This window comes from Dermochelys coriacea, chromosome 9 (assembly GCF_009764565.3).
Source record: "Dermochelys coriacea isolate rDerCor1 chromosome 9, rDerCor1.pri.v4, whole genome shotgun sequence".
In the NCBI taxonomy this organism is placed as follows: domain Eukaryota; kingdom Metazoa; phylum Chordata; order Testudines; family Dermochelyidae; genus Dermochelys; species Dermochelys coriacea.
Window position 1 is genome coordinate 82,677,172 of NC_050076.1, and position 19,115 is coordinate 82,696,286.

The following is a 19,115-nucleotide window of genomic DNA, read 5'->3' on the forward strand; positions in this document are numbered from 1 at the left end:
TGATGTGTGAGCAAACACAGTGTTTAGTGCCGCAGTAATGACATACATGAATTTCGCGAGTTACTGCTGTTGACTTTCCTGCCTCACATGTCACCTTTGATAAATGAGCTAATCTGCTGATAAGTGCTCAAAATAATAAAGTAATTTAATTAAAGGGGTTTTAAAACATTCCTTCTTTAGCATCCAAAACTGTCTAAGTGACTATGCGCAACATACAGATGATCCCGCATAGAGCAATCCTGATTAGATTAATGGGAAGTGAACAAAGCATTTTTGGAAAACTAGAAACCCTCATGTGCAGCCCATGTTTAAGTATGTCTGCATCTACGAAGAGGTGTCAGACTGACACACAATAGAAGCAATGATAAATCAGTGCAAAAACACCCCCTCCAAAACTCATCCCTTATGAGAATTCTGAGCTAACACAGGGACGTAGGATTGGCCACATGAGATCAGACTAGAGACGGAGCTATCCGGTCCTCTATCCTGCCTTTGTTAGTGGCTAATACCTGGTGCTTCCAGGGAAGGAGGAAAAAAATCTGGCAGAGATCCACTCTTGTCTCTACATAAGACTCTAAAAGAGACTTCCAGTTCTAGCATTTCCAGTAGGGTGAAGCTGAGGTGGCAACAAAATCATTGAGGAGATTTGTTAAATGCCTCCTATTGTCCAAATGGTAGCTGGAGAGAGGTTGTGGCTGGGTGGATGGAGCATGATCTGCTGTCTCACCCTTAGTGGTATTTCCTCCACACTATTGGTAACACATATTAGGCTTGAACAAACCCCATTGAAATTAAGGGAAAGTTTCCCATTGATGTCAATGAGCATTGATTGGGTCAAACCCATTGGTAGGGCAGTGAGATCATACATTGCTGCTGCCCATGCTATGCCCCTGCTAGAGTTGAACAGTGACCCTCATTCTCCAGGCCTGTCAATAAGTAACTTCACCCGCACTAAAGTCCTGTCCTGAGAAGAGACACCTCTTTTCCTTACAGTCAGTCCCATGGGATGAAGAACTGAAGGACATGACTGCGGCTCACATTTAGTAATAGTGTCTGGGAAACAAGATGTGAAACACTTGCATCTGTAACCCTAAAAGCTTCTTTTGGGAGGACTAGGTAGGGGAAGGCTAATGCAGGCCCTTTCCTTTTTTGGTTTTTCTAAAGAGTTCCTAGTGCATCAAATCAGCATGGACTCCTTTCTCCCTCCCACTGGTTCTGCATAGTTCTAAATTCTGGAGCTATGCCAGGTCTTCTCTTTCCCAAAGGAATTGCCATCATTTTGACCATGAAATAACATTCCCAGCCTTTTTTCCATAGCTACGAGATTACTGCATTTCCCAAATACTTCAACCACGCTTGAGTGCATATCACTTTGCAGCTGATTGCAGATGGTGCTACCCCCTTTCCCAGCTCTTATGTTTATCTTATGCCTGAAGTTCTACATTCTGGATCTGTCATAAAACTATGAAGAAAGGACATGCCTATGGCCCCTCCATAACTCAAACTGGACACAGAGTAGCAATGTCTCTGTCATTATTAAGCTCTCTATGCACCACGGTATCAAGGACGAGACAATGGCTCTGATTAATGTGTTGATGCAGTTCAAGATCAAGCAGTCTTGACCTACCACCGCTTTCTGTGGCCCCTTTCCATAAATCTATAACTGACACAGTGGTTGGTAAGAATCAGGAAAGTGTATGGCGTCGGCCACTCGAGGAGTTTCCTCCAAGAAGGTGTGGTCAGAATGTGACGGCTGCATTTCTAAAGCAGAGAAACAAAGGGTGAAAGGCCCTAGTAATTAACACAGGGTTTCCAAACGTCAACACGCAAGGCAATTGAGTGACCCCTCCAAAGGGCTGCTGTTGATTAGAGGAGGAAACCAGCATGAGTGACCCTGTGGCAGTTTGTCAGGAAATGCTGATGTGTCTCTGGGTAAGACAGTGTTGCAGGAACTCAGCAAAGCCCATGAGAACGTTTCTTATCTTTTAACACTGGCTCTGCTAAGCAGTTGTTTTTACTGTGATACAGGAGATCTCCCATCCACTTGGGACGGATGATGTTATTTTTGTTGATGCTGGAAACATTCACATCCAAGCTACTGCCTTAAGCCGAGCCGTACCCGGCGGTCTCTTTGTGCGGCACTGAAAACAAGAACAGGTGTGGACTATACTACTCACGAATCAGCTACACTCATATTAACTCCCCTGGCTTAGAAAGTCAGCAAAAATATGAAACCCATTGCTTTGCCCATTGACACAGCTCTGGGATTAGAGTCTTTATTGGCAGCTTTTTAATGGTCAGTAAAGCAGATCTATAGATTGTTTTACTCTGCTTTGAATGAATTCGTTAACCTTTTCTCGGAACTGGATCTGTAACTTTGGGCAGTTTTGCCAATGCTCTGTTCACACACACTCTTCTACACTCACAGAAGTTTCCATGAATATGTGGCTCTCTGTGTTCTGTCTTATACATTTCCCCTAAAAAAACCCCACAAAACCTAAAGGTTTAAAAAATTTAAATGTTGACCAATCTTTCTACCAAGTTGTTTAGCTTCAGTGCAGGGAAGAATGGTCTCATGTAATTGGACAAGTAATTGGACTCAGGAAACCTGGGTCTGAGTCCTGGCTCTGCCAGAGTCTCCCAGCTTGACTTGGAACAGTTCAATCAATTAATCCCTTAATTGCTGATCAGCTGCCTGTATGTTGTATCCATTTTCCCCACCTCTTGTCTATTTAAATTGTAAGCTGTCCAGGGCAAGGGCTGTTTGTTTTGTGTACATACAGAATCTAGCTCAATGGGGCACAGATGTTGGCTGGGGTCTATGGGCACTCCTGTTATATAAATAATCATATCAACACGACTTCTTAGAGAAAGATACATTGCTTCTATTTGTACAATGCCTTTCAACTCAAAAAAAGTTTCAAAGTGCTCTATAAACTGTGTAGCATCCAACTGATGCCCATTGAGCTGTAGGTACTCAGCACCTGTGAAAATTCACCACATAGATCAGGTGTGGCTTTAAAATCCACAATAGGCCTGTGTTTGCAAAATCTTCTTTCTAGTAAGTGTAGTGTGAACTCACTGGAAATGTGGCTTCATATTTTATGTGACAAAACAGAAACTATCCACTGCTGGTGGTTTGCCTGCTTGTCACCTTACACAATCTGTCAGGTACTTTATCTCTTTGTAGCTAGTCTCCAGCTGAACTTGGTGAGCAGCCCTCATCCCTGAAATCATAGCCCTGAAATCAGCAGGATATTAGGTACCTGAAACATAAAATTCATCTGCCAGTCTGTTGTTTCTCTTCATACCTGAAACATTCAGCAGCAGCCTGTCATTTAATCTATGGTGTGTAGAATCATGTTTAAATCGTGTTTAATCATGGGCCTTTTCTAATGTGGCCACAATGACATTCCCTTCTACTGTCAAACCGAGTTCACAGGGAGGTTCTCCCAGAAAGAGGTACAGAAACCTACCTACTTGTCAGCACCCAGCTTCAGGATACTACATCAGTCCTGATTTTCCCAGGGAGCAAGAAAGAGGGCAGGTGGATCAACGGTCAAATGATAATGAGCGCAGAGCTCTACCAACAGCGTTGGCGGTGCTGACGAGCCAGATGGCCGTGAGGGCATACAGGTTAACACGGGTAACATCCGTTGCTATGGTTCAAAGGCCCATCTCCACGGCCTTTATGGCATTTACAGAGAAAGGCTTATCAGCGATCTTCCTTAGGGGTTTTCTTTTACAGCCAAGCCCTATATTTGGAGGCCACTAAGTAGCTGCCTTGCCTCTGTATGCTTGATACTGGGCTTCTGTTTAAAAATGTGACTGTTCCACATTTGGAACTGAGGAACACGTGCGTTTGAAACTTCTCCTGCCTGCTCTGATGGTTTGGCAGGTTGCTATTGACCGGCTCTCACTTCTTGAAGGAGTTTTGTTTTCCGGGCCTGTATTTTATTTTCACATCACCTTTGAGTTTTTTTCCCAGCATTGAAGAATCAGGTGATTGATGATAAGCATGGTTTAGGCAGCATGCAGAAGGGTGTGGATGTCAGCACCAGGCATGCAGGGCATTTATTATACTGGTGAAGATCTGAGATAAGTCACTGTCTAAACCATACCTCCTCTAACTCCTATGACATTCCCACTATAATATTGTCTTTATCAGAAGCTTTGAATTCTATGCTGAGAAATCTTTAACAGACAGAGTTGTTCAGCAGGGCAATGTGCACACAAATTAATATTGCTTCTGTTATTTGTATTACAGCAGCACCTAAAGAGCCCCATTGCACTGAACACTCTGCATATACATAGAAAAAGACAGCTTGAAAGCTAAACAGACTGGGCAGGCAAATTGAGCAAGGTTGTCCCCAGTATACAGAGGCAGGATTGAAGCACAGAGAGATGAAGTGATTTGCCCAAGGTCACCTAGGAAGTCTATACCAGAGTCAAGAATTAAACCCAAATCTCCAGATTTGCCCTGTTCAGTGCACTGCCTGTGAAGCTCTGGCACTGACCACAGTCGGAGACTGGGCTAGGTGGACCATTGGTCTGACCCAGTAGGGCCATTCTTATGATTTCATCTCTTGAGTTACAGTCCAGGTCCTTAACCACAACACCATCCCTCCTGTCTTGCAGATGAGGTCAAAGCAACAGTAATAGTATTATTTAGTTGTGGAAACTATGTGTTCTGAATGGAGAAGATGAGGCATCTCACCCTATTATATGTTAGTATCTGATTCTAGTATTGCCAATCCCAAACATTCAAAAATCATCCCCCCAAAATCATGAGATTGGCATAAATAATAAGATTTTAAAAATTAGGATGAGGGGTCTTTATTTACCTTCTGGTATTTTTCAATCTTTCCCCATTACCACAAGGGCTAGAGAAACTTACTTAAAAAAAAAAAGAAAGAAAGAAAGAAAGAAAAAAGCTGAGATTCCTTCATGATCACATGGCTTCAGGAGCTGGGGATTTAATAAAACATAGTAAATATTGTGAGACTCGTGATAAAATCACAAGAGCTGGTAGCACAGCTGTTTCTTGCCCTCCTATGAATGGTAACCTTGAACCTAAATCCACAAACGATTATGGATGTTCAGTCTTCATGCACCCAACTATTCACTGAATAGTAGAGCTTCCTCACTCAAGTGAGAGTAGGGTCTCCTTTGGTGTAATTTTGATCATTAAAATACCCTTGTAAAAATAACACCTTATTACACATCAGAGGAGCTTTCTCAGAATCAGATTTGCTGACTTTGCTGATAAAAATACAGTATATTGCTTTTTACTCCAGTTAGCCTTGCTGAGGCAAAACAGCTATAGGAGACTGAGCTGCCATCTATTCTGTCTCTTGCATCGCCAGTAGAACTGCTGCCATTCTATGCCTCACCATGCTCGAACTACAGGATCTTTATCTACTGGTGATGACACTCAAGCCAGAACCCAGGATGTTATTTTTACAGCCCCATGATCTTGTTTTCACAGTCACTTTTCAGAGCCCAGCCACATTTCTAGTCTACACTTTAACTTTGAGACATACTTTCTAATTTGGATAAAAGGATCAAGTCACTTTAGGATAAAATGTCTTAGTGTTAAAAAATAAAAACCCAAACTCTTATCAATAATTAAATTAAAAGAAAACATTAAGAATATATATTTTCCCCTTAAATCAACTTTGAAACTATCTGATTTTCAGTGATTTCTAGTGGGACCTTATATTTCATAGGGCTTTTAATTCTACAAAGACATACATATGAGCGCAATTTTACACATGGATAGACTATGGAGTTCAAACATGTGCATAAAGCTATTTGTGTGCATGAGTCTTCGCAGATTCAGGGTCTTAGTCCTAAAATGCTTTATGTAGCTGTTAAGAGAGCAGCCTCCTGTCTGATTATTAATTATTCTTTGTCATCTGATGCAGGTGTTAGACCATCTTTTATGTCATGGCTCACTTTTCCTTTCTTCCTTGTGCTGAATTACATAAAATGTTGATAAGAACATAAGAACAGGCATAATGGATCAGACCAAAGGTCCATCTAGCCGAGTATCCTGTCTTCCAACAGTGGCCAATGCCAGGTGCCCCAGAGGGAATGAACAGAACAGGTAATCATCAAGTGATCCATCCCCTGTCACCCATTCCCACCTTCAGGGAAATAGAGGCTAGGGACACCATCCCTGCCCATCCTGGTTAATAGCCATTGATGGATCTATCCTCCATGAATTTATCTAGTTCAGTTTTGAATCCTGTTATAGTCTTGGCCTTCACAACGTCCTCTGGCAAAGAGTTCCACAGGTTGACGGTGTGTTATGTGAAAGAGTACTTCCTTTTGTTTGTTTTAAACCTGCTACCTATTAATTTCATTTGGTGACCCTAGTTCTTCCATTATGAAAAGAAGTAAGTAACACTTCCTTATTTACTTTCTCCACACCAGTCATGATTTTATAAACCTCTATCATATCCCCCCTTAGTCATCTCTTTTCCAAGATGAAAAGTCCCAGTCTTATTATTCTCTCCTCATATGGTAACAGTTCCAGACCCCTAATCATTTTTGTTGCCCTTCTCTGAACCTTTTCCAATTCCAATATTTTTTTTTAAATGGGGTGACCACATCTGCATGCAGTATTCAAGATGTGGGCATACCATGGATTTATATAGAGGCAATATGATATTTTCTGTCTTATTATCTATCCCTTTCTTTATGATTCCCAACATTCTGTTTACTTTTTTGACTGCGTCTGCGCACTGAGTGGATGTTTTCAGACAATTGTCAACAGTAACTCCAAGATTGCTTTCTTGAGTGGTAACAGCTAATTTAGACCCAATCATTTTATATGTATAGTTGGGATTATGTTTTTCAATGTGCATTACTTTGCATTTATCAACATGGAATTTCATCTGCCATTTTGTTCCCCAGTCACCTAGTTTGGAGAAATCCTTTTGTAGTTCTTTGCAGTCTGCCTGGGACTTAACTATCTTGAGTAGTTTTGTATCATCTGCAAATTTTGCAGATCATTTATGAATATTTTGAATAGGACTGATCCCAGTACAGACCCCTGGAGGACACCACTACTTACCTCTCTCCATTCTGAAAAACGACCATTTATACCTACCCTTTGTTTCCTATCTTTTAACAAGTTACCAGTCCATAAGAGGACCTTCCCTCTTATCCCATGACAGTTTACTTTGCTTACGAGCCTTTGGTGAGGGACCTCATCAAAGGTTTTCTGGAAATCCACTGGATCTACCTTGTCCACATGCTTGTTGATCCCCTCAAAGAATTCTAGTAGATTGGTGAGGCATGATATCCCTTTACAAAAACCATGCTGACTTTTCCCCAACAAATTATGTTCATCTATGTGTCTGACAATTTTGTTCTTTACTATAGTTTCAACCAATAGTACAACAGCTTGGACTGGAAGTCGAACAGCAGCCTACACTTCTATTATATCTCACCACCAGAATGGACATATGGATCTTTTAATCAGATTTCATATTGACATTATTTGTCACTATAGATGTACATATTCAATCTCTCCAAGCATTTACGGTATTCCTTTCAAGACTGCTACCTAGGGGTTTGTGCAGTTACACTGCACAGATGATGCTTAAAATCATAATTTAAAAATTGACTTGACCTGTACAACAAATGATACCTTGGATTATAACAAGTGAAAGAATTTTGGACATAATTTTCTTCCTTTTACAGTTATTGGATTACCTTTTGCATTTGACTCAGCTTGGTTTCCAGGCACTTGCATAATGTGGTTGTGGTTGTGTTTTCAACATCACAGAGAAATGTTTTAAAAAACTCCCTGGAAACAGTTCTTAGAAACAACATGATGCAGTGGCGAGGGTACTGGCTGGGAGCCAGGAGAAAGCTGGGTTCTGTTCCTGGCTCTACAGTCGATCAGCTGTAAGATTTTAGGCACAGTCACATCCCCTGTTTGTGCCTGTATCTCTCCTCCCCACCATGTGTCTGTTTTGCCAATCCAAGTGATCAAAACCCATGAGATTTAAAAATTAATGATAAATGTTGAGTTCTTTTTATTTATCTTTTCAACCATGAGATCAAGAAACTGACTTTTTTAATGAGATGTTTACCAAATCACCTGACTCCAGGGAGTGGGGCTTTAGGAAAAAATACCAAATATCCTGAGACTTGTGATTAATCATGAGAGTTGGAGACAATGCCTTGGACTGTAAGCTGTTCGGGGCTGGGGCTGTCTGTTACTCTATGCCTATACAACACCTAACATAATGGACCTGACCACACCCACATGCTACTGTAATACAAATAAATCATTATTATGCTAAGATGGTAAAGCCTTTTTCTTTTAAGTGCTGAGCCTGGACTAAATTACCTAGGGCCCCAATCACCTCCCCTCAGATCTGCATGCAGAGGGAATGCTGTACACAGATGTGGCCCTCCCTGTGCAGAAGGGGATGGGGGCCAGCCAATTCCGCAGTATTGGCTCCTCCCTCCCATCCCAGACCCCAGGGATCTGTGCAAGGGGTGGGAGTAAGAGGGGACCAGGCCAGCCACCCACTTCCCCACCCAAACCCTGCAGAGCAATGAATACAGGCTGTATTAACTTCACTGCAGTTCCCCTCTGTACTGTGTACCCACCAATAAGATGGCAGGAGCAGTTACCAGTGCTGATATGAGTTTCCTGTTGCTTTTATGTATTGTACTGCAAAGTGGAGACGGGTTTCCTGCCTCCTCTTCATTGTAGGTTTGCTCTGGTAATGAGGTGGTTGGCAAGAACACTTGTTATGAATGTCATGACCCTTGCACTACTAAGAGAAGAACAAGAATTATGTACTGGGGAAAAGGAGAAAGTTATTCTAGGCCTGGATTCTGCAATCTGAGCTGGGTGGGCAGAAGCCATTGACTTCAGCAGGACCCTGTCCAGGTCCAGGGACAATCTGCCCTATCAAATTGGGTTGTAGAATTGAGGCCTGTGGGAGTTACAATGGAGTCTTTTAAGGGAGGTTCTGTAAGTGTCTGGTTGACATTTTGATTGAATGTGCACGGGATTAAAAAAAGCTTTTTGGTAAATGCTGAGAGATTTATTGATAAAGCCATAAAATCTAAATAGCTCACCTGAATACACTGAGCAAGGCAGCAATAGAATTCTCCATGTTGCAGTAAATAAATAAGCAGTGCACTGGACAAGCTTCCAAGGACTTTTAAAAGCTTCTTCATATGAAAGCAAACATTGACTTTAACTTTGATCTGACAGGACTTTTGAGGCTAGATTGCTCAACCCTGACATCAGTGGCCCTGCTCCTGTGAGTAAGTGCTCACCAGGGAGAGTAAGAACTGCATATCTCACCACTAAGGGCTCAGTTCTGCCACCCGTCCTCGAGCTGAGCTTCTTGCCACAAGCTATCCTATTGATGGTATTGTTCAGTGTGAATACGGGTGCCAGAATCCAGCCCTAACTAAATACATATTAGGATGCAGTATTTGGGGAGGGAAGTTCAGGTATGTTTTGTTAAGTATGACTTAGTTTATTTGCCCTGCCACTCTCTGCTGGAAGTTACTTTCATAATTCCACTGGCTTCTCAACCCCCTGAGCCTCTCCAAATAAATAAATCAAATATTAAAATAGGGCGACTCCCATTCTTGTTTCCCACCAGGTCCTGTGGCAGCCCCCAGCCTCCAAGAAAAATGATCTCTTGGCCAACAGGGCAATGATCTGGAAAGTGGAAGAAAAGTCAGGCCCTGGTGGGACTGCAGGAGGGATGTAAAATTCATGAGGGGTCACCTTGTCAGTTTCAGCATCTAGTGATTCTAATTCAATGCAGCTTCAGTTTTCCCACTGGTCCACCCTCTTCATTTCACCTTTGATTTTTTTTTCTGTCCACTCTCTAATACGGCTTTGGCAAATAGGAGAAGGCACATGCTGTGTTTATAATACCCGTCCTGTTCCCTGGCTGCAGTCATGAACTGTGTGTGTGGTAAGGATTTTCCCCCTCTGCATGGGGGAGAAAAGCATTGAAATTTGTTTATTCTGTTCTTTGGCTTCCTGAAGCCAAAACAAACTCCGTGAAAGAGGTAGCTCAGCCACATAAACACTGTAATTGAAAAACACATTTGTCTTTTGCAAAAACATTTTCTATTATTATGAAAACCTCACAACTGCCTTGCTCACCAGTAACAGCAGCAGCTCAGATCTAATCAGTGAGTGCCAGCCAAGAACGTGCTGATGGTATTGCACTACATAGCCAGTGCAACAATGCTGCATTCACTCATTAAAGATGAAATTCAGTCCTGTGCACAAAGCCAGCATAATGCACCACTTAAGTCCCATGTTAGCCCTGCAGGAACCAGAGGGACCAGGTGAAGAATTAAAAATTTTCTTAAAGTTAATGTTTAAAGTCAAATTTACAGAAGTTAAGAGGGAAGGTATTGTACATCTGGGGTCAGGCTTGGGTTATGAGGGATTAAAAGTATCAATTACAAGGTTCACAAGATACATACATAGTACATATCTAGCATAGACCCAGATTGGGGCACGGGAGTTTTTAAAACATCAGTGGATAAGTGATCTCAGGTACACAACCCATAGAATGTATTAAGAGTCCAAGTCAGTATTGGTGTAGTGAATAAGGACATGGGTGGGGTGCGTCCATTGGTTCGTCAGGGAAGGAAGGAAGTGGGTTATTTCCTTGACCAGCAGTCTCGATTACTTGACCTGGTATTGATGGTGTCCCATGATGTGTTCTGGGTCTATATCTCTTGACCACCTGATGGTGTAGGACACCATGAGCTATCTCATGAGCTGGGTGTAGCATCAACCGACTCCGCACACTCTCAGCACCGGCTCGTTGTGAGGGTTCCATGTGCCCAGGGCTCCCACGATCAGGGCGTGGATCTGGACCTCGTAGCCCTGGGCTCTCAGGGTGTCGACCAGGGGGGTGTATTTCAACACCTTACGAGCTCAGGCCTTCTGAAAGGCCAGTGACCTGTGTTCGAATGGCACCCTGACATCCACCATAAGGATCTTCTTCTTTTCCTGTCGGTCACGACGATGTTGGGTCGCAGTCAGTTGGTTACATACTCAGTATTGCCAACTTGCCAAAGCCAAGTAGCACCATGTAGCTAGCCCAAGTCATGTTAGTGGCTATATCCTGAGAAAACCAGCTAGATACACACAGGACTCAAATAAAGCTCAGTTGGCTAATTAAATGACAAACTGAAAAATATTTCCAAACCTACTGGCCACTGCCAGGTTGTTACAGGACCGGTTGTTATTGAAAAAATAAATGTGTTGTCTTAGAGGAACTGAAGTAGCTGAAAAGTAGATTTGTAACAATAGGTGCCAAGTTACATAGATGGGTGTGGTTATGCAAAGGACATGTTAGAAACCCAGCAGTTATTGTGCAACCATGACATCACCTGCTGTAACAATTTTCAAACAAAAAAGTGAAGAATAAGTGAAATTGAAACTACAGGATAGAATGCAAAATCTGGAATTTGGCTAGGACACTGGAGCTTATATAATATCAGTCATCATACAACATGTGCCATGGGATCTCTAATGATGACAAGTGGTCAAGACCTTGGTTTAATGTCTCATCTGAGAGAGAGCTTGCAGTTCAGGAAGAGAGTTGGTAGCACCTGCTGAGGGTTTCTCGCAAAATGTTTTTGAGTGGAGCTGTCTTTAGAAAGCAATGTTTTTAGAAGGCTGGAGCTCTCAGGTATTAGCTAGCCTCTACTGAGTTTCTGACGGGAATTTGAATAGCTCATGAAAGAAGCCAGACTGCTGTACATAGGAGTGAGTCACTTTTCGCGGAAGGAACATGCAGTGCTGAGACCATTTCACATTAAATTTTTAAAAGAGAAATTTGGGAGTGGCAGGAGGGAAAGCACTTTTTCATCCATCTCAAAGCTCTGTTTCTTTTTGTTCAATATGTTAACATCACTACACTGCTGAATAAAATGCCTTTGTTATAAGTCAAGCTAAGGATTTCTGGCTTAACAAGTTCAATGTGCGGGAGAAGATGAAGATTTGAAGTGCATACAGGGAAAAAAACATAAGACTTTAATGTCATAGCTCTGGAAAATGAGAAACAAATCGAAGCTTATTTGTGGTTGTTCTGATTACTCTTCCCTCAGTGTGGGCAAGACAACTGCTCTGGCCAGTTTCACTTTTGTTTCTTGTCAGTTTCACTTTCTGCAGCTGTGTTTGGCTTCATAGCAGAGGAGGGTGATGTTTACATTTATTGAACTCTACCATGAATACATACATTTCAATCTAGGCGAGATCTCATAAAACCCTTTTAAAACAAAATCTAACCTTTGGACCTTGAAATCAGTTGGCAGGATTATTTTAAGAGTTCAATCGAATGGCAAATTCTGCCAAAGAGAGGAGCAGCAGTGCACAATGGACAGAGGGCACCATTGTGGGCATCAGCAAACATGGGTTTTTCTCTGTGCTCTGCCAGTGACTCACTATGTAACCATGGCAAAGTCACTTCACCTTTCTGTGCCTCCATTTCCCCATCTGTAAAACCAGGATAACATGTTAACCATTCTGTGTAAACTGCTTTGAGATCTACCTTTGAAAAATGCTAAGTATGATTTACTAATACTGAGGGGTGTGACAGCGTCGGGCCAGATGGCTACAGGAGAGTGATAGAAGGCAGATATATTAGCACCAGGGTAAGTAGGTCCCTTTTCCCTATGTAAGGTAACAGGGAAGGTTTCAGAACAATCAGGAACCTTCTGGAAACAATTAAGATGGACAGGCTGATTAGAACACCTGCAGCCAATCAGAAAGCTGCTAGAATCAATTAAGGCAGGCTAATCAGGGCACCTGAGTTTAAAAAGGAACTCACTTGAGTTTGTGGTGTGCGTGTGAGGAGCTGGGAGAAAGAGGCACTAGGAGCTGAGAGTGAGAATGCGGACTGTTGGAGGACTGAGGTGTACAAGCATTATCAGACACCAGGAGGAAGGTCCTATGGTGAGGATAAAGAAGGTGTTGGGAGGAGGCCATGGGGAAGTGGCCCAGGGAGTTGTAGCTGTCGCACAGCTGTTCCAGGAGGCACTCTAGACAGCGGCATTCCACAGGGCTCTGGGCTGAAACCCGGAGTAGAGGGCAGACCCAGGTTCCCCCAAACCTCCCAGCTCCTGGTCAGAAACAGGAGGAGTTGATCTGGACTGTGGGTTCACAAAAACGGCCAAACTGAGGGCTGCCATGATTCTCCGAGGCGAGCAAATCCACCAATAAGCGCAAGATACACCAAGGTAGAGGAAGAACTTTGTCACAGGGGGAAAAATAAGACATACTCTTAGCATCCTCACTGCCAGTTATTAGAGAGCCCTAGGGAATTTGATGGTCAGGATAGCATCCAGTAAAAGCTGATGACTGCCCTATGGAGAGAGTTTTGCACACCAGCCATATGACAGACTGACATTGGTGTTAGGACCACAAACACGGCTGTAAATTTGCCTTATGAAACAGTGCTGTACTCTGCAACAATAATGCCCCCAAACAAAGCAAGTGTCACTGCCATATTTGTGGCTATTACTCAGGAATATTGCAGGTTTTGTCATTGTGGTGGTGGTGTTTTTTAATATGCTGGATATTGCAGACTTATAAAGGGAAGGTAGTTGCTCCCCAGAAATTTTCCCCATGTATGTCATTCATTAAAGGAAACCATACACTTAAAATGTATTGTCTCATGCAGCAACTTGAATTATTCACTGAGGGCCTCATGCACTCCACTTTTATGTCAGTGTAATGGAAATGAATAGACTTAGTCTAGCCTAAAATGGGAGTAACATAGGGTAGGTCCACCTGTAGATGAAACAGAAGTGAGGAAAGAAATGTTATTTTCAGACATTAGAGAAGACATTATAAACATTGGAAAGGAAAAGGGCCAAATTCCATTCTCACTTAACCTCATGTAGCCCCTGGCTACAATGGAGTTACATGAGTTTAGTGAAAGAAGAATTTGGCCCCAAAGATATGAACTACAGAAAGCCATCCCTCATCTCATATTCAATTGTCTGTTCTAATAAATGTATTCCCTAGAAAACATTCCTAACTGTGTATTTTCTCCCTTATTTTGGCTCAGGTCTTGCTCTGGAAGAAATGCTACTGAAACCAGAGTTAAGCATTACAGAAGATCAAATTGTAATCAATGCAGGAGATTTCTTCACCATAACATGCAGGTGAGGTTTGCCCCAGCAGTGTCAGATTTTCCTGTTATGTATTTGCTGCCTGGGCACAAAAATACCCCAGGATCAAAAGGGTACTCCTCAGCCACAGCTGGGGAGCTTTTGCTATATTTTTCCCTGACATGCATTTTCATGTGGAGTAGAATCATATTTAGTCTAATAGAATGGAGGGGAGAGAACTTCTTCAGATCAATAGGACCCTCTATGTTGCGAAATGGGCACAGTCAAACTCCCACTGAAGTCCATGGAAGTAAGTGATGGATCATATCAGGAGACAAAACTCATATTTAGATACTGAGGATTTTTGGGTAAGGATTTGCCTAGCTAAGGTTCAGTTCTGCTGTGAGCAAATTCTCTATTTTCACTCTGTATGTATAAATAAGTGACAGACTTGTTGACCACAAATCGGTAATCAGCCCTCTCTGCGTACACAGACTGACCCCAAATGCTGTCTAGCCTATAAGATGACAATTAAATAAACAGCAACCAGCATAGGTACATTTAAAGACCCATCCTGTTTGGATACATCATATCCTTTAACTCAAAGATAGCCAGGCCTCATAAAACACAGACGGTTGGTCATAAATTATGGAGACTTTTCACCCATTGACACACTGTGTAAAACCTGCAGGGAAATGCCAAATTTGGGATCAAAACTTGCATTCATGGGAAGATCAGCCTTGGCAAATCTGGGTTGTAAAGTGTTCTCTTGCAGTCAATTGGCAGATGACCGGAGTAGTAAATACACAGGGAGTTGGGGAATTTTCAGCTTTGTGAAAACATAAGGTTAGCCCTGCTGGATGAGACGATAGGCCCCAGAGAGGGTGGTATAAATCAGGGTAAGTAATTGTGAATGTGATTTACACAACAGGACGACAGACTTGTAGCAAAAATAACCACCAGAAGGGTGAGAAGATTTAAAAGCCTGGCACAAGCATGTGAGAAGGTTGACATTAAAGCAAGTCATGTACAATTATTTAGTATTGCTGTAGCACCTAGGAGTCCAATCATAGACCATTGTGCTAAGTGCTGTACCAACACACAACAAAAAGACACCCCTGCTTACAAACAGTAATTCACACACACACACACACACACACTTAACACCTGACACATCCTGTTGGTTGTTTTGCCAGCCACCAACCCACACTCGCTCCTTCAGCATGTAAATGACACTAGCTTAGATTTATTCTACCACTTCATTGATTTACTAATTTGTTATTTACACTGATTTGTCACCTCTGATTTTGTCCCAATCAGTTCATTTAAATCAGTATTGCCCTTTCTTCTGGCAAATCCACTCACCCCCCCCATCAAATATTCACTAACTTGTCCAATAGTTATACAGTTCAAGGAGATTCTTTCCTGATACCTGCAGCTGGCATGGGCTTGTGAGGTCAAAACAACCTTATGATAGTATTTTTAGCTTGACAAGCTGTGGACACTGACTGTAAAGTTTAAACTGTCCTTTAATATCCAGCTGCATTATTTCTTTTCATGGTGTTATGTGGATATGAATTCTACAAGATGCCTGGGTGCTAATTAAAGAGGTGAGTTTTCAGTTTTGTTTTTCTAAATTGGTTGCTCTTTAAATTTGAGTATCACCTCATCCATGTATTGTCGGATGAATGAATGAATAAATAACGTACTTTTCACTTCTGTAGTGCCTCTATGAGCTCAAACTACCTTAGAGCCACTAAGTCATAAGTCCTCTTGGCACCCCTGCGTGTAGAAAAGTGCAATTCTCCATCTCCCCCTGGGGAAAACCAAGGCACAGAGAAGTTAAGTTACCTTTCTAAGGTAAAGCAACCAGTCTCTGCCACAGCTAGGTACAAAAGCTGGAACTTCTGCCCATGATTTATGTGCCTTAACCATGTCCTCAGCAGGTGTAAATTAGCCTAGCGTCATGTCTTGCGCACACACAACCCTGTTTAAAGAACTGGCCTAAAACAAGTCATCCTATCGTTAAAGGGAGCTGGGATGGTTTGGATTGTGGCAAAATAGAGAAGCAAGATTTGCACAATAGATGTCAGAAGTGAGAGAGCAGAGTGAAATTCCCTCTGTTCTATGTGGGTCCTTTCACTGCCCCCATTATCAGCACTAAACCCAGATTAGAACACAAGTCTCCTGCCTCCTAGGCTCATGCTCCAACCATTAAACCGGGCTGCCTCTAAGCCTTGGAGGCATTACTCTACTCTTCCGCCATTGGATTGGAAACGTGCCCCAGTGACAGTGTAATGTAGTGAGTGCAGCTGATAAGGGGACAGAGCACCACATGTTGCTCTGCAGTTCCCCTTGAGGCAGAGCAATGACAGGCATTGCTAGGAGGCCCTCCTTTGCTAAGGGTGATTGTTCTGATATGAGCCTGGGAAGAACGGGTGGGGATGGAGAATTTCTCCACAGGAAAAAAAGCCCTTGGTTTGAACCATCCCCTAAAAGGTGGGACAATAAGTCTGCCTTGCCTCTTTCCTCTCTGCATTTAAATACAGGAAGCTGGTATGATGGATGAGGCTAGGGTTTCAGCATCTCTGTGGTGCAGTGCAGCACATCCACTGATGGGGGTGAGGTTGCCCTCAGAGAGGATAGCTACACGTTTACCCAGCACTCTCCTTTACCCACATGCTGGGAATAGCCTCCAGATTTCAGCCCAACTCCATCATCTTCAGGAAAGAAACAAAGGACAGATGGAGTTGAGAGCCAAGAGGATGTTTGTATTAAGGAGCAACAGGACTTTGCTGGCAGACACACACTCCCTTGTGGCACCCATTACACATAGATGAGGCGACTGACCCAGACCCGGAGAGGAAGATTGTAGAGCAACTCACTAACACCAACTCACAGCAGGATGTAGTAATACTTGGAGCACATGTGCCTTTGCATTGAACGGATATGCCCTGACTGGAGTTTTCCCTCCATTGCTACTCACAGTAAGGAAAAGCCAGGTCATTACTCAGTCCCTCTGAAGTCAACAGAAGTCCACCGAGTAAGGATAGTGTGAGCACAGTGTCCTTTTAAAATTAAAGGCCAGACTGTGTCTTGCCTGGTGCAGTCATCCAGGAGAGGGGAAAGGCACAAAGAGCTCCCCATCCTGTCCTTGCACCCATGGAGAAAGAACTGCTTCAAACTAGCACTAACACTGACCCTAGCTTCTCCACAGGAGTCTGGAAAAGGTTTGGTCCATGACTCCTCCCTCTCCACGCTGATCAAACAGAACTGCTCTCATGCATCCTGTAGCAGGGGCCACTCTGGCCTTTGCTCCTCCACAGCTCCTGGAATGCCTCCTTGAGACACAATGCCGCCAGGATTTCTCCCTGCAGCTGTGCGCTTCTAAACATCCTATGCAACAGGACTGTATTACGGACCTGATCCAAAGCTAGTTGAAGTCTGTCAAGGTTCCTTCCTCACTCTGAACTCTAGGGTACAGATGCGGGGACCTGCATGAAAACCTCCTAAGCTTTTTTAGCAGTTTAGGTTAAAACTTCCTCAAGATACAAACTACTTTACCTTTTGCCCTTGGATTTTCATTGCCACCAAACATCTAACCAGGATATAATTTAGAAAGAGTTCCTTTGGAAACATCCCCCCCACCTAAAATCCTCCCAAAACCTTGCACCCCCCTTTTTTGGGGAAGGTTTGATAAAAATCTTCCCCAATTTGCATAGGTGAGCACAGATCCAAACCCTTGGATCTTAAAATCAATGAAAAAGCATTCAGTTTCTTAAAAGAAAAAAGTAAAAAAGAATCACCTCTGTAAAATCAGGTTGGTAAATACCTTACAGGGTAATTAGATTCAAAACATCGAGAATCCCTCTAGGCAAAACCTTAAGTTACAAAAAGACACAAAAACAGGAATATCCATTCCATTCAGCACAGCTTATTTTTCTCAGCCATTTAAAGAAATCAGAATCCAATGCATCTCTAGCTAGATTACTTACTAAGAGAGAGGTGCTTTGTTTTTCCCTCCCCCCAGCTTTTGAAAGCATCTTGTCTCCTCATTGGAGATCATCAGGTGCCAGCGAGGTTATCCTAGCTTCTTAACCCTTTACAGGTTAAAAGGTTTTTCCTCTGTCCAGGAGAGATTTTAAAAGGTGTTTACCCTTCCCTTTATATTTGACAAAAAAAAAAAAAAAATCAATGGAAACACACATTGAATCTGGCCCAATAGCCCTAGATATTTAAGTGCAGAATGTGGGATGTATTGGGCATCAGAGACAGGACACTACATTAGATGGAAGAGATGGTATATCTGCCAGGCTGTGGTAACTCCTGTGTTCCAAGATCAGGGAAGGGCCAAATAGAAATACTGTATCTTATGCAAGCATATATTACAAGATCTGAAATCCAACTACTTCCAGACACTCCACAAAAATCAAGATGCAGTCACTGCTATTTAAAAAAAAAAGTGGGGTGTGGAGTTACGTGAATGGTCTTCTCTCCCTTCTTTACCCCCAGTGTTAAGTTAACATATCTTTTCTGTAACTGGTAAAATGTGCAGAGAGCCTAACTCAGGAGAAGTTTACAGAGGTATCTGATGCCTTCTAAAGCTTTCATAGCAATAAATGTAGCCACTTCAAGATGAGCTCATGTTCACATTGTTCCTTCAAAATGAAAAGTTACATTGTCCCTCCAGCCTGCAGGAAATGGTCTTGCATTTGCTATTGCTTCTCTCAGGAAATGTCCTGTGCCACAGGGAGGGGGACAGGGTAATTCCATCATAAGCCTTAGCTCCCTCAAGGTGCTGGAAAAAGCTAACAGCTCATAAAATACATCACAAACAGCGTTATCATTCCTCACCACATGGCACGTTTATGAAAATTGGAATTGCATACATTGGCCACAGAAAACCTGGCCTAAGAAATGTAGATTATTCCACTCATTATGCCCGAGGCTGTCACAGAATCTGTATTTTGTGTTGT

The 19,115-nt window shown here is 42.6% G+C and overlaps 1 protein-coding gene across 3 annotated transcripts in view; it reads left to right on the top strand.

The window, feature by feature from the left end:
• Positions 1–19,115, top strand: part of LOC119861605 (vascular endothelial growth factor receptor kdr-like) — a 189,393-nt gene that overhangs the window by 45,719 nt on the left and 124,559 nt on the right. For 2 of the 3 annotated variants that reach the window (XM_043492084.1, XM_038416926.2), the window contains exon 2: positions 14,097–14,193. In XM_043492084.1, coding sequence (XP_043348019.1) covers positions 14,097–14,193 — 97 coding nt within the window. Of the gene's footprint in view, positions 1–4,359; positions 4,364–14,096; positions 14,194–19,115 lie in introns of all 3 variants that reach the window. The other variant, XM_043492085.1, reaches the window with a different exon arrangement.